Source organism: Hippopotamus amphibius, chromosome X, assembly GCF_030028045.1.
Source record: "Hippopotamus amphibius kiboko isolate mHipAmp2 chromosome X, mHipAmp2.hap2, whole genome shotgun sequence".
Classification (NCBI taxonomy): domain Eukaryota; kingdom Metazoa; phylum Chordata; class Mammalia; order Artiodactyla; family Hippopotamidae; genus Hippopotamus; species Hippopotamus amphibius.
The window spans coordinates 94272260-94291278 of record NC_080203.1 but is presented as its reverse complement, the minus strand read 5'-3'; the positions used below and the strand labels follow the sequence as shown (position 1 = coordinate 94291278).

Genomic DNA, 19019 nt, shown 5'->3' with positions numbered 1-19019 from the left:
GTTGGAGACATTTAGTGAAATCAAAGCTATATTTAATTCATCTATAGAAAGTTATGGCTGAATTCTACCAACTCTATACACACCCTGAAGCCCATTATTAAAGCCAAGCCAAGCTACAGAGCACCAGAGCTTCACTCACCTCTGGGTCTCTGAAGAACAGGGTCCTATGTCCAGGGTCCCTCCGCCCCTGGCAGTGGAGCCAGTGTCCAGCTTGGAGATACAAATGCCCTCCCAGCCCCTCATCCTGGCCAGACCTCTGCCTGCTGTAAAGGAAGGACAAACAGCTCCTAGAAGTCAGGAGGCCCTCCTGGAAGAAGGCTCCCCTGTCCATGGGCTCCTCAGCTTGCAAAGCCCATTTCCACAGAGGATTTGATACACACAACACTGTGTGTGTGTTCAGAAATTAATTCTCTTGCAGCAACAAACCAACATCATAATGTCAATGGTTTCACACACATCACAGACTAATGTGAGCGTCTCTGATTGATAGGTGGACTTCCATGTGGTGGCTGAGGACCCTGGGCTCCTTGTACACTGTGGCTTCACTCTCTGCTGGGGCTATAGACCTCCAAAACATGGACAAATGCAAATGGAGAAAACACCACTGTTGGTTAAGGACGCACATCATTTTAGCTCAAGTTCCGGGACTGGTCATATGACCCCATCCTGGTGCAAGGAGGGGTGGGAAGTGTAATTTCTGGTTGGGCAGTGCCGAAGTCCAGCTCTGGCGGGTCCAGGAGTACCCAAGGGATGAGTGGTGTCGGCGCAAGGAAGAGACAGGGAGGCCTGTGTCAGCTATGCAGGATCTCTCCATTTATTGTCAGAGCTTTGTGTGTTTATATAGTGAACATATCTCAGAAAAAATCTTTTATGGCAGAGCATATTGTCCCTCAGCATCTACCAGTTTCTTTCTTTCATCAGGTTCGGCTTCCAAACCCTGTAACTCTGAGATAAGCATATGTAAATAACTTCTTAATCTTATATCTAAGCAAACTATAGCCCTTAGCACCCATACCTATGCCTAATGTCTCTGTCTATACTTATGCCTGCAGCAATCATAAGCATTACAAAAAGAGCCACCCCTCCCTTTTCTCCAGCATTTAGTAGCCTGAGGTGCCCGCCTTCTCCAGGAAGGGGTGGTGGGAGGGGACTTGGTGGGGCAGACACGGAGAAAGAATGTGTCAAACCCTGGTTCTTTCCTGGGGACATAGAAACAGGGAGGGGAAGTGGGTGGTAAGCACAGTATCACAAAGAAACAAAGAGCAGACTGTACAGTGGGTGGAGATGGTCTGGGACCTGCCCTTGCGGAGCGGTCGCCTTGCGATCCTCCTGCTCCTAAATGCCCTTCCAAGGAGTTCTCGCCTTGCGGTCCTCCTTGGAGCCTGGTGACCTTGTCACAGCATTGGCTTGTCCAGACGGCTCCCGACAGGGCAGCCACTTTGCAACCGCTCAACATTAGGGAAAGTAAAGTATGACTTTTGGGGACAGCCAACTGTTGCTGTGATACCCTGTCAGACGGGTGTTATCCCTAGGAATCTCAGGCTGGTGCAAGCAAGTGACTTGTTCAAGGTCACACAGTTAGATGCGTGATTGCAAACTTAGTGTCCACTCTCCCAGATCCTTGCCCCATGCCACTGAACCAGCCAGCTCACTGCTTTGAATTTTAGGAAAAGTCTTAGGCCAGGTGCTTTATTTTACAAAGAGGTTTAACCCGAGAATTTCACTTCATCCTCAAAATGTCTTGGCAAAGTAGGTGGGAAATAAGTGATCCCCATTTCACAGATAAAGAAACAGTAAGATAAACTCTGAAGATAAGTGTGAGAAGCCCCAAGTCACAGGCACTGCAGACCTTCCAAGCAATAGATTATAGATGTTTCCCTTCCTCGGGCATCCCCAATATGGACAAAAAGAGGCAGTCTGTGGGTCTTACGTGGTGATTAAAAGTGAAACACACATTCTAGAGCCTGTCATGTGTGTGGCTTACGTGTGTTAAAAGATAAACTGAGGCACATTTAAATTTTCAGGAGTTTATTTGGGCAAACATTGGAATTGGGCAGCGCTCAGAAGTGGTTAGGAGTGCTCCACAACAGGAGCTCAGGGCAAGGCTTTCATAGGGTAGATGCATAATAGAAGCAAAGCGAGATTATTTGATTGGCTAGAGCTGAAGAGGGTGTTTATTTGGGAAAACCCAGTTGGCTGTTTGTGACTGGTTGTTCTTAAATTTTGATTTCTTGGATACAAGTGCACTGACTCTGGCTCAAGTTGGCTACAAGGCATCAGAGCCGCCTCAATATAATAGGCTCCTTGTTTAACTCCTTGAACAGCTGGTATTTGAACTTTCCCTTCTTCATCGGTGGTCCCCGAATGCACACCTTCAGCATCATTCTCTCCCCAGTCGCTCCCCAGCAGGGTCCTCTCCCTATTCTGTGACACCATGAGCACGCACACTACTGTGTGTGATGCCAGAGGTGTCCCCACCCCAGAGTGTGACTCCAGGGGCATCCAAACCCCAATCTGTGTGACCACAGTTTGTCCAAATACCATTATGTGTGACCCCGGAAATGCCCACCCCCCAAGCTGTGTCACACTAGCAGTGTCCACACCCCAGTCTGTATGATCATGAGTGTTCAAACCCCCATATGAGTGACCCTAGGAGTGTTGACTCTCCAATGTGTATAACTCCACAAATGTCCATTCCCCAATAGGTGTGACCCCCATTAGAGTCCAAATACCCATGTGTGTGTCCCCAGAGCCACCGACACCACAGCCTGTGACCTCAGCAGTGTCGCTCCCCAGTCTATGCCAAGGTGTGTCCATCAACTACTCTGTGTGACTGCAGGAGTGTCCACGCCTCAGTCGCTAGCCCCAGGGTGCTGACTCATCATTTCGTTGACCATGAGAATGTCCATACCCCTTTCACTGAGGCTGTAGTGGTGTCTACAACACGGCCTATGTGACCATAGCACTGTCCCTGCCTCATTCACTATGACCCCAGGACTGTTCCCTCCTCTGTGGAGCACCATGGATGCTCATACCCCAGTCTGTGCGACACAAGGCATGTCCAGACTACAACATACATGATTTCAAGAGTGTCTATTTTCCAGTGTATTTAACTTCCAGAGTGTCCCAAACGCTCTCTGTGTGACCCTGGGAATGTTTATTCTCCAGCACGTGTGACCCTTGGAGTGTTCACACCTCTGAGTGACCTCACATCTGTCCACACTCCACTCCTGTGACTTCAGGAGTGCCCAAACCCCCATCTTTGTGGTGCCCACATCTGTCCACACCCACTCTATGTGATCTCGCAGTTGCCCACATCTTAGGCTGTCTGATCCCAGAAGCACACATCCCAGTCTGAGTGACCCAAGAGGCTCTACACTACAATCTGTTAAGCTGAGGGGTGTCCATGCCCCAGGCTAACTGACCCCTGGGGTGTGTAACCCTATAAATATCCATTAACCACTCTGGGTGACTCAGGAGTATCCACCCGCTAGTGTGTGTGAGCCCAGAAGTGCCCACATACAAATCTGTTTGACTCCAGAACCATCCACACCCTAGTTTGTTTGACTGTAACCATGTTGACAAAACTAGCCAATCGGACCCTAGAGGTGTCTACACCCCACTCTGTGTGATCCCCAAAGTGTGCCGTGTCCAGTGCGTGTGACTCCAAGAGTGTCCACTCCCCAGTGTGTGTGACTTCTGGAAACCCCAAACCCCCATTTGTCCGCAGTGTATGCTGCCTCATATGGACATCACACTCCTGTCTACGTGGCCCCAGGAGTGTTCACACCCCACCCTGTGTGACTCCAGGATTACCCACACCCGTCTCTGTGACACCAAGGGTGTCCACAAATCAGTCTGTGTGGCCCTAGGAGTGTCCACACAGCAGCCACCCAATGGTATGTTCTGAGACAGTACTAGATTCCTCAGCGCTGCCATTCCTGTACACCCTGTGTGGGTGTGACCTGGGGGGATGTGGGGGATCACTTAGTCCCTAGCTCCCTCCAACACCATAAAGTGGCCTCTTCTATCCCTACTCCCTCACTCTCTCTAGTGGACCATTCAGTTTCCACATCCCCCTCCTCAGCCACACGCACGCACACCCATATCCCCAGATAGACAGTCCCAGCCTCAGCCCCTGCAGGTCTTGTAGAGGGCAAAGGCCAAGGCAGACAGCCTCCTGCTGCAGACCCCGCCCCACAAAGAGCGGTAGAGAAGCCAGTAAAGGCACCACTGATGAGAGTGAAACCTTCCAGGACCTTGTGAAACATCTAAAATTGGACACCCTCCTCCCCAACTAGAATGTGAGCTCCACGTGGTCAGGGACATTTGTCTGTCTTTTTCTCTGATGTCTCCCCAGAACCTAGAACAATGCTCGGTACACAGACCTCATTCATTAGGTGTCTGTTGAATGAATGAACCCTTTGACCCAGCAACCCCACTTCTAACTCGAACATGCACACACATGCACAGAGCTGTGTGTGCAAGGCTGGGAGGAGCAAACAACTGGGAAAACCTTGTAAATGTCCATTTCTAGCCAATAACTGTTGCAGAGTGAAATGAATGGTGGGGGTTTATGTTGTACCACAGAGCACCTTTAAATAGATCAGAGGCTTCACACCCTAGAATAAAGGTCCCCGCAAAACTTCCAGATGGGTGGTTTTTCTATGTTACTACAAAGTAACCCCTCATTATGGACTGAATGTTTGTGTCCCCCCAAATCCATGCGTTGAAGCCCTGACCTCCAATGTGATGGTATTAGGGGCCTTGGGAGGTAATTAGGGTTAGATGAGGTTATGAGGGTGAAGTCCTGGTGATGGCATCAGTGCCCTTATGAGAAGACACTAGAAAGTTTGTTCTTTTTTCTCTGCCATGTGAGGACATGGCAAGAAGGTGGCCATCTGCAAGTCAGGAAGAGAGATGTCACCAGAATCCAACCATGCTGGCACTCTGATCTTGGACTTCTGGCCTCCAGAATGATAAGAAAATAAATTTCTGTTGTTTCGGCCATCCTGTCTACAGTATTATATTAGGGTGGCCTGAGCTGGCTAAGACACACCTTAAGCTTTTACTTTCAAGGCCCTGAGTTTTATGTCAGAGTCCTTATACTTGCACCACCTACCTCTGTCCAGCAGTCCCCAGTCCGTGGCCCTCCCATTCCTGCCCCTTAATCTCCAGGCACTGAGCCAGAGGGTTGTCTGGAGGCCGGGGGGCAAGGAAGCCTACCAAGCTGCGCCATCTGCCCTCCAGTCTGCAAGCCAGGATGTGGAGCAGGATTTCGGAGAAGCAGGTGAACAGGGTGGCCCCTGGGGGTCTGGGGCATGGGTATTAGCACCAAGGCTGCGGGTTCCCAGCCAGGCCTGGTAACCTGCTTCCCATTCATGCAGGCTATCCCAGTGTGCTTTCATCCATTTCCCTGTCCTTTCTTCCTTCCTCTTTCAAAGACAAGCAGAGGGCAGCAGAGGGACACGGAAAGTCCCTGCTCTAACACACAGTCAGCTGTCAGCACGTCTGCAGGAGTGGGCTGCTGCTCGGCTCCCTCGGGGTGGTTCGAGGAGCCACTTCAGCCAGGGCCATCAGGATGGGGTGGGGTGGGGAGCGGCCAGGAACCGGCGCTGACCTTGAGGTTTGCTAGAAGAATTCCTCGGGCCCCTGGCACCCTCAAGGAGACCTTGAAGGGGACTTTGTAGAAAGATAGAAGCCTTCCTTGTGGAGGAGGCAGGAGGGAGAATATCATATTTTGGACACTCTAGTTTACATATATTTACATATATAATACACATATATACAGATATGGTTGTTGTGAGGAACAAAACGGATTATATTTTGTGTAGTGCTTAGAACAAGGCTTGGCATACAGTAACCTTAAGTGATTACTTTGTCTTGCTTGTGGAAAGAGAATGCTGCCAGCCATTCCAGTAAACAATGAATGTTGCCCTCCCTCAAGCCATCAGCCACTGCAGCCATCTCCCAACGGTGCACCCTGGGGGAATTTAGGACAGAGAAAAACAGGATACCGGCCCTAGCCCTAGATAGTTAAGATGCACATCTGAGAAATGATTTCAAAGAGCCCAGACTCTTGTATCTTCCCATACATAAAGCACTAAAATCATTAACTTGGGATGTATGCTTTTTGTGATTAGCAGTAATCTTTTGATGTTTGGCTATGTGAGGTTTTTGAGGTTTTTTTCAGCAAAAACTCCTATATATCCAGGCTCCTCCTTTACCTCTTTGGAGCAGTTCCTCAGAGCTATCTGAGAGGCTGTCTCCTGTGCTACAGTCCTCAGTCCTCAGTAAGGTCCTGAAATAAAACATAACTTGCAACTTTTAGGTTGTGCAGTTTTCTTCAGTCATCTTTTTCTAAACCAACCTCCCTAATCTCACCTTGAAAACCCTGCATGATCTGGCCCTGACTTTCCCTCCTCCTCCTGTCTCACTGTTGGATTCTAAGTCACATGGGCCTTCTTCCAGTTCCTTAAGAGAGCCAGCTTTGCTTATCCTTGAATTTGCAAGGATGGAGCTCCGCATCTGCAAAGCAGGATCCGGGGAGTGAATGTGAGCTAGCAAGGCCTTGAATAATGGGAGGAGTAGGTTGAGTTGATTCCCAAAAACTTATGAGAGTTGGGGTATGCGGCTAAAGCAGTGCTTAGGGGAAATCTGTAGCTCTAAATGCCTACGGATCAGAAAAGTTGAAAATCAAATACCTAAGTTTCCATATCAGGAATCTGGAGAAGTAACAGCAAATTGAACCCTTAGAAAGTGGAAGGAAGGAAATTATAAAAATAGAGCAGAAACTGGTAAAATGGAAAACAAACATACAACAGAGAAAATCAATAAAGTCAAAAATTGGTTCTTTGAACAGATTAATAAACTATTAGTAATTTCTGCTTTTTCTCTTAGTAAATGAAGAGAAAAAATATAAAATACCAATATCACAACTGAAAAGGGAGTGCTATTACGAATCCTACAGACATTAAAAGGTTAATAAGATTTTTTTAAACATACGACTTTATTTTCAATGAAGCCCAAATGTCAGTCATTTTCTCATCCCATTGCTTCTGTGTTCATATGGACCCTCTATATCCATGAGGACAGCAGAACTCAGGAACTTTGCTAATGACTCCTTCAGTCATGAAAATAGAAAAGCACAATATTTTTTTAAGCTTGGCCTCAAGTGAAATCGATTGTTGAAAATGCAATGGTTTGAAATGGAATTGAACACAGTAGAACAGAACAGGATAAAATAGCACAGGGTGGAATGGTATAGAATAGTGGAATGGAATAGAATAGAAGTCAGACTTTGTGCCAGGCACTGGGCCTAATTATTGTAGTAGATATTCATTATTAATTGAACAAATATTATTGAACATCTGCTAATTGTTTAGGACACAGTGGGAAACAAAACAGAAATCTCTACTCATATTCTAATCAGGGAGACAGGTATTAGCATGTGCAAAAGGCTCTGAGACTCACACCGGTCAGAATGGCCATCAACAAAAAATCCACAATCTAAAAACAGAGCTACCATATGACACGTCTATCCCACTCCTGGACATATTCCCGGAGAAAACCATAATTCAAAAAGATACATGCACCCCAATGTTCACTGCAGCACTATTTACAATAGCCAGGACATGGAAGCAACCTAAATATCCATCAACAGATGACTGGATAAAGAAGCTGTGGTACATATATACAATGGAATATTAGCCATAAAAAAGAAATGAAATTGTGCCATTTGCAGAGACGTGGATGAACCTAGAGACTGTCATACAGAGTGAAGTAAGTCAGAAAGAGAAAAACAAATATCGTATATTAATGCATATATGCGGAATCTAGAAAAATGGTACAGATGAACTTATCTGCAAAGCACAAATAGAGACACAGATGTAGAGAACAAACGTATGGATACCAAGGGGGGTGGGGTGGGATGAATTGGGAGATTGGGATTGACATATATACACTACTATGTGTATAATAGACAACTAATGAGAACCTGTCCCTATAGTTCAAGGAACTTTACTCAATGCTCTGTGGTGACCTAAATGGGAAGGAAATCCAAAAAGAAGGGATATATGTATATACATAGCTGATTCACTTTGCTGTACAGCAGAAACTAACACAACATTATAAAGCAATTATGCTCCAATAAAAATTAATTTTTTAAAAAGGCTCTGAGGCTAAAGGTACAAGGATGGCCTTTATGAGGAACAGGCAAAAGGACAATGTGGCTTGGAGTTCAAGAGCAATGGATGAGGCCTTAGAGATTGTGGGTCGTGGTAGAGAGTCTGGATTTTTAACAAGATGACCACGACATCATCATCATAATCGTTAACTCTTATAGTACTTGCTACCTCAGGCATTGTTCTAAGCCACTCCCCCCTTTTTTTGGCCACGCCCTCTGGCTTGTGGGATCTTAGTTCCCTGACCAGGGATCGAACCCAGGTTCCCTGGCAGCGAGAGCACCGAGTCGTAAGCACTGGACCACCAGGGAATTCCCCCCAACTATTTTCTTTTAATTGTTCACATCAGTCCTATAAAACACACATAAAATCATGCCCATTTTCCAGAAGGGGAAACCAAGGCACAGAGAGTAATTAAATGTCCATCTGGCTCCAGAATCTGTTCTTTTAACCACTATACTCTGCAATTTATGGTGCACAGGCATCTTATAATCCTGTAGCAGATGTAATGTAAAAATACAAATTACTAAAGAAAGTGAATCGGGGCTTCCCAGGTGGCGCAGTGGTTGAGAATCTGCCTGCCAATGCAGAGGACACGGGTTCGATCCCCGCTCCAGGAAGATCCCACATGCCACGGAGCAACTAAGCCCGTGCGCAAAAAAAAAAAAAAAAAAAAAAAAAAAAAGAAAGTGAATCAAGAGAAAGATCCGGTGGGAGGTGTGCTGAAGGCAGGAAGTGAGGGGTGGGTTGGTGTGCACTCCCACTGGGTGTCAAGGTTGACCTGTAGGCACACGTGCCCAGAAACATTTATTGCATCTGAGATGCTCCCTACTTGTCCTGTCCTCTGTGATCTTAACTGTGGAGTGAGAAAGGAGGGGACTGGGTTAAACTGGCCAATAGAGGGCTTGTACTCATGGGATTGGGCTTCCTCTGTGTCTTATCATTTCTTACAAAAGAGATGAATTCCAGCTCAAGGGAAAACAAGGGAGGGTTTGGTTTTGGTCTCCACTCCCCTATCTTCACCTCTATCCCTCTGGAAGGAGGAAAAGAACAAGAAAACTGTGGAGAGTGGTCATGGCAGACACACAGACTCTTGTGAATCCACACAGGAGCAATAAGTGCTGAAGATTCCTTCCAGGACTTTCCCCTTGAAATGGGAGTAGAAGGAAGTATATTCATTGGGGAAGTGAGGGGAGGTGGGGAGAAGGAAACACAGGAAACATGAGTGTGACCAGTGGCAGTGTGGTCTCTTCTGACTCTTTTTCTTTTTTCAGTCATGGAGGGACAACAGTCAGACCCCTTCCCCATGTCTTACCCATAGACTTGACCACATTGTGATGACAGTAAAGAGCATCAAAAACACCACTATGTTTTATTCCAAGATCCTGGGCATGGAGGTCATGACTTTCAAGGTAACCACTTCCCCAAATGCCAAATTGCAGGTGGGGTAAAACTTGATTATACTATTTTAAAAAGTAACTTAAAACTCCAACACACGCACACACACACACCCCCGAGATCTGTGAGAAAAATTTAAAGGATCAATGGAGGAGATTCCAAACTCTGAATAGTAGGACTTCCAGAGAGAGAATGGAGAAAAAGGAAGGGAAGAAATTACCATAGATAATGCAAGAGAACTTTCCAGTCTTTATGTGGAAAGGGTTAACTGAGTATCTAGCACACTGACACCTAGATATGTTCCTATGAAATTATACAACATCAAAATAAAAACAAAGCTTCTAGAAGCTTTCAGAGAGCTTCAAAAGAAAAGTAGTTCAACTACAAAGGGAAAGGAAATATGCAGATTTCAGATTTCTCAAGAGTCAGAGACCAGAAGACAACTGGAGAACAACCTCAAGATTCTGAGGGAGGGGCTTCCCTGGCGGCACAGTGGTTAAGAATCCACCTACCAATGCTGGGGACACCGGCTCGAGCCCTGGTCCGGGAAGATCCCACATGCTGCGGAGCTACTAAGCCCGTGCGCTGCAACTACTGAGCCTGTGCTACAGAGCCTGCAAGCCACAACTATTGAGCCCGTGCTCCTAGAGCCTGTGTTCCGCAACAAGAGAAGCCACCACATTGAGAAGCCCGTGCACTGCAATGAAGAGTACCTCTGCTCTTCTAAACTAGAGAAAGCCCAAGTGCAGCAACGAAGACCCAGCAGAGCCAATAAATACATAGATAAACAGATAAATTTATTTTAAAAAAAGATTTTGAGGGAAAACATTTCAACCTAGAATTCTGTGACCAGATAAACTATTAATCAAAGTAAGTGTAGAATAAAACATTCTTAGACACAAAAAGACACAGAAACTTTGCCTACTTGCTTTGAAAATTACTTGAGAATATGCTATATCAAAATAAGTGATCAATCCAGGAATAAGAAAGACATCAAAGTCAGGACACAGTGGATCCCAAGAAGAAGATCCAGAAAGATACCTAGAAAACAATCCATCCAGTTTGAATCAGGAGAAGGAAAGGACCCAAGAAAAAGAGATTCAAGGTAAAAAGGAGATTTCCAGAGATTGACTACAATCCTTGAGAATTTGGAACAACTTCAAAAGTGGGAGATACGGAGACACTGAATGTGTCTTAAATTGAAAGGGCCCATGGAATGACAAACAGGGTAAAAAATGTAAAACTAACATGGAATGGTATGCATAAAAATAGAATTATGCAATATCAGACTGAATATATACACAGCAAGACACACAGATCTTTAAACGATCATGCTGAGTGAAAAATGAAGAAGCCAAAGGATGAACATCAAACACATTATAATCATCGCCTAGGATGAGGACAGGAATGAAGAATGGAGATAAAAAGATTAAATATACAAATAAAACTAGAGAAGGTCTTTGCTGTGGGCCAACAATGATAGTGAGGCATATGATGCCTCCACCCCCATTATTTGGGCACACGAGTGAAATTTCAGTACATCTAGGATCAAGAAAAGAGCTGCAGTAGTGGAAGGTGGATGCATCACCTATAAAAAGAATGAAAAACAGATTAACAACAGGCTTCTTATCAGCAATACCAGATTCAGGAAGACAACAAAGCCACATATTTAAAAGGCTGAGGGGGGACTTTCCTGGTGATCCAGCGATTAAGACTCTGCGCTCCCAATGAAGGGGGCCCAGGTTCAATCCCTGGTCAGGGAACTAGATCCCGCATGCATGCTGCCACTAAGAGCCTGCATGCTGCAACTGAAAAAAAGATCCTGCACGCCGCAACTAAGACCTGGCACAGCCAAATAAATAGGTACTTTTAAAAACTTTTTTTTTAAAAGGATGTGGGAAAATAACCTACAACCTCAAATTCTATACTCAGCTGAACTATCATTCAAGTGAAATAAAGTCATTTTCTGATAGAATGGATGTAGTATCCGTCACGGTGATATGAAAGGAATATAAAAATGATTTTTAAAAAAACAGCAGAAGTTGAGAGGCACAGGAGAAGGAGGCAGGATGAAGAAGATAGTTGGGCCAATGAAATACTATGTTCATCCATCAAAGCATAAAGAGGCAAGTGGGTTATTTTTAAATTGTAAAGGAACCAAAAGAGGAGCCAAAACCAATGACAGAATTCTATTGGGAGGGGTAGTAATGTGGATGAGCTAAACTCTCATTTCTCACAGCAGGGGAAGGATAGCAAATGTGTGAAGTTGCCAAATCAAGGACTAGTGGCACATCAGTTAGGGACCATTTGGAGGCATGTGAGAGAAAACTTAACTACCAGCAGCTTGAATAAAATAGAGTTTTCTTTTTCTCTCATTCAACAATCAGTCCAGAGGTAGGCAGACAGGGCTTGGGCAGTGGCTGGAAGGAGGAAGTGAGTGGGCAAAAAGCAGTGGGGTGGGGAGGTTCCCACAAGCTCTGCTCACAGCCTCTGCTGACATCTCATTGTCTGGTCTTACACGGCCACCCAGCAAGGAATGCTGGGAAAGGTAGGCTTTTAAACCTGGGTGCACAATAGATCCCACTGAAACTTGGGTTTGTGTTTAAAAGAAAAGGGGAGGAGATGTATGTTAAGTAGACAGATTGCAGTCTCTGCCATGGGTAGTATAAACACATTATTTGAAGGTATGGAAATAACTCCCAGAAGAAACACATACACGTTGAAAGCAGTTGCCTCTAGGGAATGAGACAAGAGTGGGCCAACTGGCTGCTGTTTTTCATCAAAAGCCTTGTTCTACTTTTTTTTTTTAACCTTGTTGGGGTAGGGGGCTTTGCCTCACACTCCTTTTGGAGGGTTAGTTCCAGGTTGTTTTCTCTCCCCACAGACCGGAAAGCACTGTGTTTTGGAGATCAGAAATTGAACCTCCATGAGGTGGGAAAGGAATTTGAACCCAAAGCTGCTCACCCAGTCCCTGGCTCCCTGGATATATGCCTGATCACAGAGATGCCTTTGGAGGAAATGGTCCAGCACCTCAAGGTGAGTCAGACTTCCATCCTCTTTTGAGAAAGCTGCTGCAGATGCAGTGAAAACAGAAGCATGACTCAAACTTCAGACATAACACATTTCATCACATCCAGATAAGGTCTGTACACAATTGTTTACTCATTATTTTTACTGACATCATATTTCCCTGTAAACAAATGTATTTTAAAAGAAAAATTTACATCACCCTGTGACAAAAAATTATACCTAAACTCTATTTGTATAAATACATTTATGAAAAAAGAAAATGTTCAACCAAGTAAACGAAAACCCATTACACCTTGGCATAAAGGGGAGGTAACTATAAAAACAAATAGCTCTTTGGGAGGGGGCGGGGGGTGAAGGGGAAGCTGAGACGAAGCAAGAGAGTAGCACAGACATATATATGCTACCGACTGTAAAACAGATAGTCAGTGGGAAGTTGTTGTATAACAAAGGGAGTCCAACTCGAGGATGGAAGATGCCTTAGAGGACTGGGGCGGGGAGGGTGGGGGGGACTCGAGGGGGGGGCAGTCGAGGAAGGGAAGGAATACGGGGATATGTGTATGAGAACAGATGATTGAACTTGGTGTACCCCCCCAAAAATAATAAATAAATTTTAAAAAAAACACACAAATAGCTCTAAAGGCATCACGATGTCATTAGACTCCAGCCACTTCCATTCCCCTCACTCTCTGGACCTGACAAAGTTAGATTTGGGGAATGGTTAAGGGAGGTGCCAAGGACTTCACATTCACCAGAGACTTTCTTCTTTGTATAATCAGAAGGATTGAGAGGATTGAAGAAGGAATAATTTCTGACTCGTTATTTAATTGAGTGTCCTTGTAATACTTAAAATGATTTCATGTGAAAGGGTCATTGGTTCTCCTTTTGAGGAACACAGATTGAGGTATTAAATATATTTTGTGCAAACTGACCTGGACTCCTTTGGAAAATACCAGAGAAAAAGTCTGGTTTGGAAGTAAAGCAGATAAAGCATAGGGATTAAGGGTATGGACTTTGGCCCAGACTTGACTGGGTTTGAATTCTGACTCTGCCACTTACTAGATAACACTAGGTACATTATCATCCCCATTTAACAGATGAGAAAACTGAGTTACAGAGCAGTTAGGTACTCTGCTTGAGGTCATACAGCTAGCTGGTAAGTGGCTGGAGCAGAGTGAGGGAGGGTAATGGTAGGAGATGAAGTAAGAAAGATACAGGGGTCTTCTAGGCCAATGTAAAGAATTAAATTTTGGTCTCACACATGGACTGTGACAAATGACTTTTGTTCTCTCCTCCCACTTCAGGCTTGTGATATCCCCACTGAGGAGGGTCCAGTCCCCAGAACTGGGGCAAAAGGGCCCATTATGTCCATCTACTTCCAAGACCCTGACAGAAACCTGATTGAGGTGTCCAACTATATCTCCTCATGATGGAGGCTAGCTCTCTGCCATCCTGTCCCCTGCTATGTCACCCTCTCCCTTCCTTCCTGCAAACCCTCACCCAGGCCCAGAAACCTCTAAGGACTGAGAACTTAGGCACTTCACACATCCTGCTGTGGGATCTGAGGCGTGTTTGAAAACAACATATCTGAATGTCCTCCATCCAATAAACTAATAACTTTCTGTTAATATGAGCTTTTCATTATTACTGTCTCAGCATTATGTATGGGCGTTTGTCTAGGACGTGAGGTCTCTGTGCTGTTTGGGGGTCAGTGACCAGGGTATGACATCGCTTAGGAAAATATTTAGGGTAATTGCCTTGGGATTCAAGGCCCCTGACAGATTTCTCCTTGTCAGTGAGCCCACCTTTTCGTCCTTTTTGATTGACCTCACTCCTTCCAAGTGGTGCCACGTTGGCTGGACTGAACCCCAAGATCTCTGTGATTCCCATGGGGCCTTCAAGGACCAGCCCAGATGATACTACCTCCTCCTGGAGTGCCTTAGCTAGTCTCACCCGCTGGGAATGTGGCACTTTCTACCTTTGGATCTGGTATGCTCAGACTCATCTCAACTGACGCTCAGCTCCTGACAGAGTAGACAAATTGGACAAGAACAAATTCCCCCTGTTTCTGTCCCCTTCCCCCACCACTCACTTAGTCAACCAATAAACATACATTGAGCACCTACTGTGTGCTTGGCCCTGTTCCAGGCATTGGAGAGACAGTGGTGAACAGAAAAGATAAGCATATCTATGTTTGTGGAGCTGCCATTCTAGTGGGAGAGACAGAAAAGAAACAAAATTAAGTAAGGAAAATATCAAGTGTGTTAGAGGATGATAAGTGCTTTCGAGAAGAAAATATGGGAAAGTGGTAACAGATAAAAATCACTGGGGCAGTTTCCAACGTGTAATGGGATACTCAGGGGAAACCTCACTAAGAAGCAGACATTTGAGCACAGGCCTGAAGAGATGAGAGAAGGAGCTGTGCCAATAGCTGGAGGAAGAGCACACCAGGCAGAGAGGACAGCCAGTGCAAAGGCCCTGAGGCATGAAGGGGCCTGGTGTGTGCGAGGAACAGCAAGGAGGCCAGTGCAGCAGAGCAGAGTGAGTGAGGGGGAGCAGCAGGAGGTGAGGTGGGAGAGGTTGGGGGAACAGATTGTGTGGGGCCTCACGGGCCATGGAGAGGACTCTGGCTTTTACTCCAAAAGACAGGGAGCAGAGTGGGGCTGTGACCTGACTTAGGATTTAACAAGCTCCCTCTGGCTCCTGTGAGGAAAACAGACTGCAGGGTTGAAGGCAGAAGCTGGAGGACCTGAGGAAGAGGAGGCTACTCAGTGGTCCAGGCAAGTGATGCTGGTGCTGGAAGGGGGGGGGGGTGATTAAAAAAATGGTTAGATTCTGGAGACACTCTGAAGACAGAGACTGGATGAGTTCACCAAGAGAGAAAATGTCAACTAGAGAAGAGGCCCAAGGACATTTAGAGTTCTGAAACAAGAGGAGGAACCAGCAAATGAGGCAGGCAAAGAGGAAAGGGGAGAGTATGGGTCCCCAAGCAAATAAGAGATGGATGAAGGAGTACATATGAGAATCTCTTGGAGGTGAGGGAGCCTCTAGTCCTGTGAACTCTGGTCTCTAAACAGTATCCAGGTGATAGTTCAGCCATGCCCTATGAGTAAACTCCCAGGGAGCCCCCAAAATGCTGGGAATAGAGGATGGTTAAGGATGTGAGTTTCAGCACACAAAGGCTTTGCCAAAAGCTGTAGCAGGTTTCCTGCCTATTTTTACAAAACAGCTTGCCTTGGACCCAGATGTTATATGCAGAGAGGTAGAACATGGATGGAAGGAAGGAAGGAAGGGAAGAATGGAAGAGAGGAAAGAATGCAAGGGAGGAAAGAATGCAAGGGAGGAAAGAAGGAAGGAAGGGCAGCAAATGAGTGGATGAATGAATGGGTAGGTGGATGGGTGGATGGCTAGATGGGTGGATAGGTGCATGGATGGATAGACTGATGTCCCCTGCCCCAGGAAAAAACTCTTCCACTTGTGTGTGCACAAAGAGAGACATATGAGTTTATGAGTTGCAGGTTTACAGTAATAAGGAAAAGATTGAAAACAACCCAGATGTCCATCAGCAGATGAATGGTTAACCAAATTATGGTATATCTATTCCATGGACTACTACATGGCAATAAAAGGGATTGAACTTATGAGGCCATCATTACTTGATACCAAAACCAGACAAAGACATAACAAGAAAAGACAACTATAGACCAATATCTCTTATGAATATAGATGCAAAAATCTTCAACAAAATACTAGTAAATAGAATTCAGTAACATATAAAAGGATTATACACCGTGACAAAGTAGGATTTACCCCAGGAATGCAAGATATGAATTTCAACATATGAAAAATCAATTAATGTAATACACCATAATAATAGAATAAAGGACAAAATCCACATGATCTTCTTAATAGATGCAGAGAAAGTATTTGACAAAATTAAACACCCTTCCATGATAAAAACACTTAAAAAACCAGGAACAGAAGAGAACTTCCTCAACCTGATAAAGGGCATCTACAAAAAACCTACAGCTAACATCATATTTAATGGTGAAAGACTGAAAACTTTCTTCTGAAGATCAGGAACAAGACAAGGATGTTCCCTTTCAGCACTTCAACATTGTACTGGAGGTTCTAGCCATGGCAATTAGGCAAGAAAAAGAAATAAAAGGCACCCATGTTGGAAAGAAAGAAGTAAAACTATTTCTATTTGCAGATGACATGATCTTATATACAGAAAATCTTAAGGAATCCACAACAAAGCCATGATATATATAAGCCATTATGTATATAAGCTCAGCAAGGTTGCAAGATACAAGATCATAGAAAATTTAATCATATTTCTATACATTAGTAAAGAACAATCCACAAATCTTTCAAAAACAATTCCATTTACAACAGCATCAGAAAAAGAAAACAGTAATAAATTTAACGAAAGATGGACAAGACTTGTACATTGAAAACTATAAAACATTGTTGAAAGAAATTAAATACCTAAATAAATTTAAATACATCACATATTCATGAATTGAGGACTTTACAGTGTTTAGATAGCAACACTACCCAAATTGACCTAGAAATTTAGTGCAATCCCTATCAGAACCCCAGCTTACTTCTTTGCAGAAACTGACAAACTGACCCTAAAATTCAAGTGGAAATGCTGGGGATCCAGAATCGTTACAACAATATTGAAAAAGAAACACAGAGTTGGAGGACTCACACTTCTCAACTTAAAAACTTACCACATAACTTTGGCAGTCAGGACTGTGTGGTACTGGCATTAAAGATAGATATATAGGCTGGTTCTGCAGCTCAGTGGCAGCTAAGTCCTCTGTTCCAGAGGATGGGGTTTGCTAAAGTTGTCAAGAATAAGGCCTACTTCAAGAGATACCAAGTGAAATTTAGAAGACGGCAAGAGGGCAAAACTGACTACTATGCTTGGAAACAATTGGTAATCCAAGATAAAAATAAGTACAACACACCCAAATACAGAATGATAGTTCGGGTAACCAACAGAGACATCATTTGTCAGATTGCCTGTGCCCGTATAGGAGGAGATATGATAGCGTGTGCAGCTTATGCTCACAAACTCCCAAAATATGGTGTGAAGGCTGGCCTGATGAACTATGCTGCAGTGTATTGTACTGGCCTGCTGCTGGCCCGCAGGCTTCTTAATAGGTTTAGTATGGACAAATTTACGAAGGCCAAGTCGAGGTGACTGGAGATGAATACAATGTGGAAAGCATTGATGGTCAACCGGGTGCCTTCCCCTGTTACTTGGATGCAGGGCTTGCCAGGACTACTACTGGGAATAAAGTTTTTGGGGCCCTGAAGGGAGCTGTCGTTGGAGGCTTGTCTATCCCTCACAGTACCAGTACCAGTTCCCCGGTTAGGATTCAGAAAGCAAAGAATTCAATGCTGAGGTATACCGAAAGCACATCATGGGGCAGGACGTTGCAGATGATATGCATTACCTGACTGAAGAAGATGAAGATGCTTACAAAACACATTTCTCTCAATACATAAAGAACAATGTAACTCCAGACATGATGGAGGAGATGTATAAGAAAGCTCATGCTGCAATACAAGAGAATCCAGTGTATGAGAAGAAGCCTAAGAAAGAAGTTAAAAAGAAGAGGTGGAACCGTCCCAAAATGTCACTTGCCCAGAAGAAAGATCGGGTAGCTTAGAAGAAGGCAAGCTTCCTTAGAGCTCAGGAATGGGTTACTGAGAGTTAATAAACCAAACCACAATTTCTATGAAGATTTTTCAGAGAAAGAAAATAATAATAATATAAAAAGATAGATATATAGATCAATGGAATAGAATTGAGAGTCCAGAAATAAATTTATATTATGGCCAATACACTATGGGCAATATATTTTTTGACAAGTGTGCCAAGACAGTTTTATGGGGGAAGGAATAGTCTTTTCAACAAATGGTGCTGGGACAGCTGGATATACACATGCAAAGAATTAAACTGGACCCCTACTTTACACTAAATATATACAGAAAGTAAATCAAAATGAATCAAAGACCTAAATGTAAGCTCTAAAACTATAAAACTTTTAGAAGAAAACACAGGCATAAATCTTCATGACTTTGGATTAGGCAATGGTTTCCTAGATATGATACCTAAAGCACAGCAACCAAAGGAAAAAATAGATAAACTGGACTTCATCAAAACTAAAAGCTTTCGGGAATTCCCTGGTGGTCCAGTGGTTAGGACTCTGTGCTTTCACTGCCAAGGGCCCAGGTTTGATCCCTGGTCAGGGAACTAAGATCCCATAAGCTGCATGGCGCAGCCAAGAAAAAAAAAAAAAGGCTAAAAGCTTTTGTGCTTCAACGGACACTCTCAAGAAAGTGAAAAGACAACCCACAAATAGAAGAAAATATGTGCAATCATATATCTGA

The 19019-nt window shown here is 44.4% G+C and overlaps 1 protein-coding gene and 1 pseudogene across 3 annotated transcripts in view; both read left to right on the top strand.

The window, feature by feature from the left end:
• The window catches only part of GLOD5 (glyoxalase domain containing 5), a 39477-nt gene extending 25274 nt beyond the window's left edge, over positions 1 to 14203 (top strand). For all 3 annotated transcript variants that reach the window (XM_057719372.1, XM_057719371.1, XM_057719373.1), the window contains exons 3-4: positions 12466 to 12617; positions 13913 to 14203. In XM_057719372.1, the coding sequence (XP_057575355.1) occupies positions 12466 to 12617; positions 13913 to 14038 (278 nt within the window). In that variant the 3' untranslated portion in view covers positions 14039 to 14203. The remainder of the gene's footprint in view (positions 1 to 12465; positions 12618 to 13912) is intronic.
• A 3206-nt stretch (positions 14204 to 17409) lies between these two features.
• Positions 17410 to 18343, top strand: LOC130842084 (60S ribosomal protein L5-like; annotated as a pseudogene).
• The last annotated feature ends 676 nt before the right edge of the window (positions 18344 to 19019 follow it).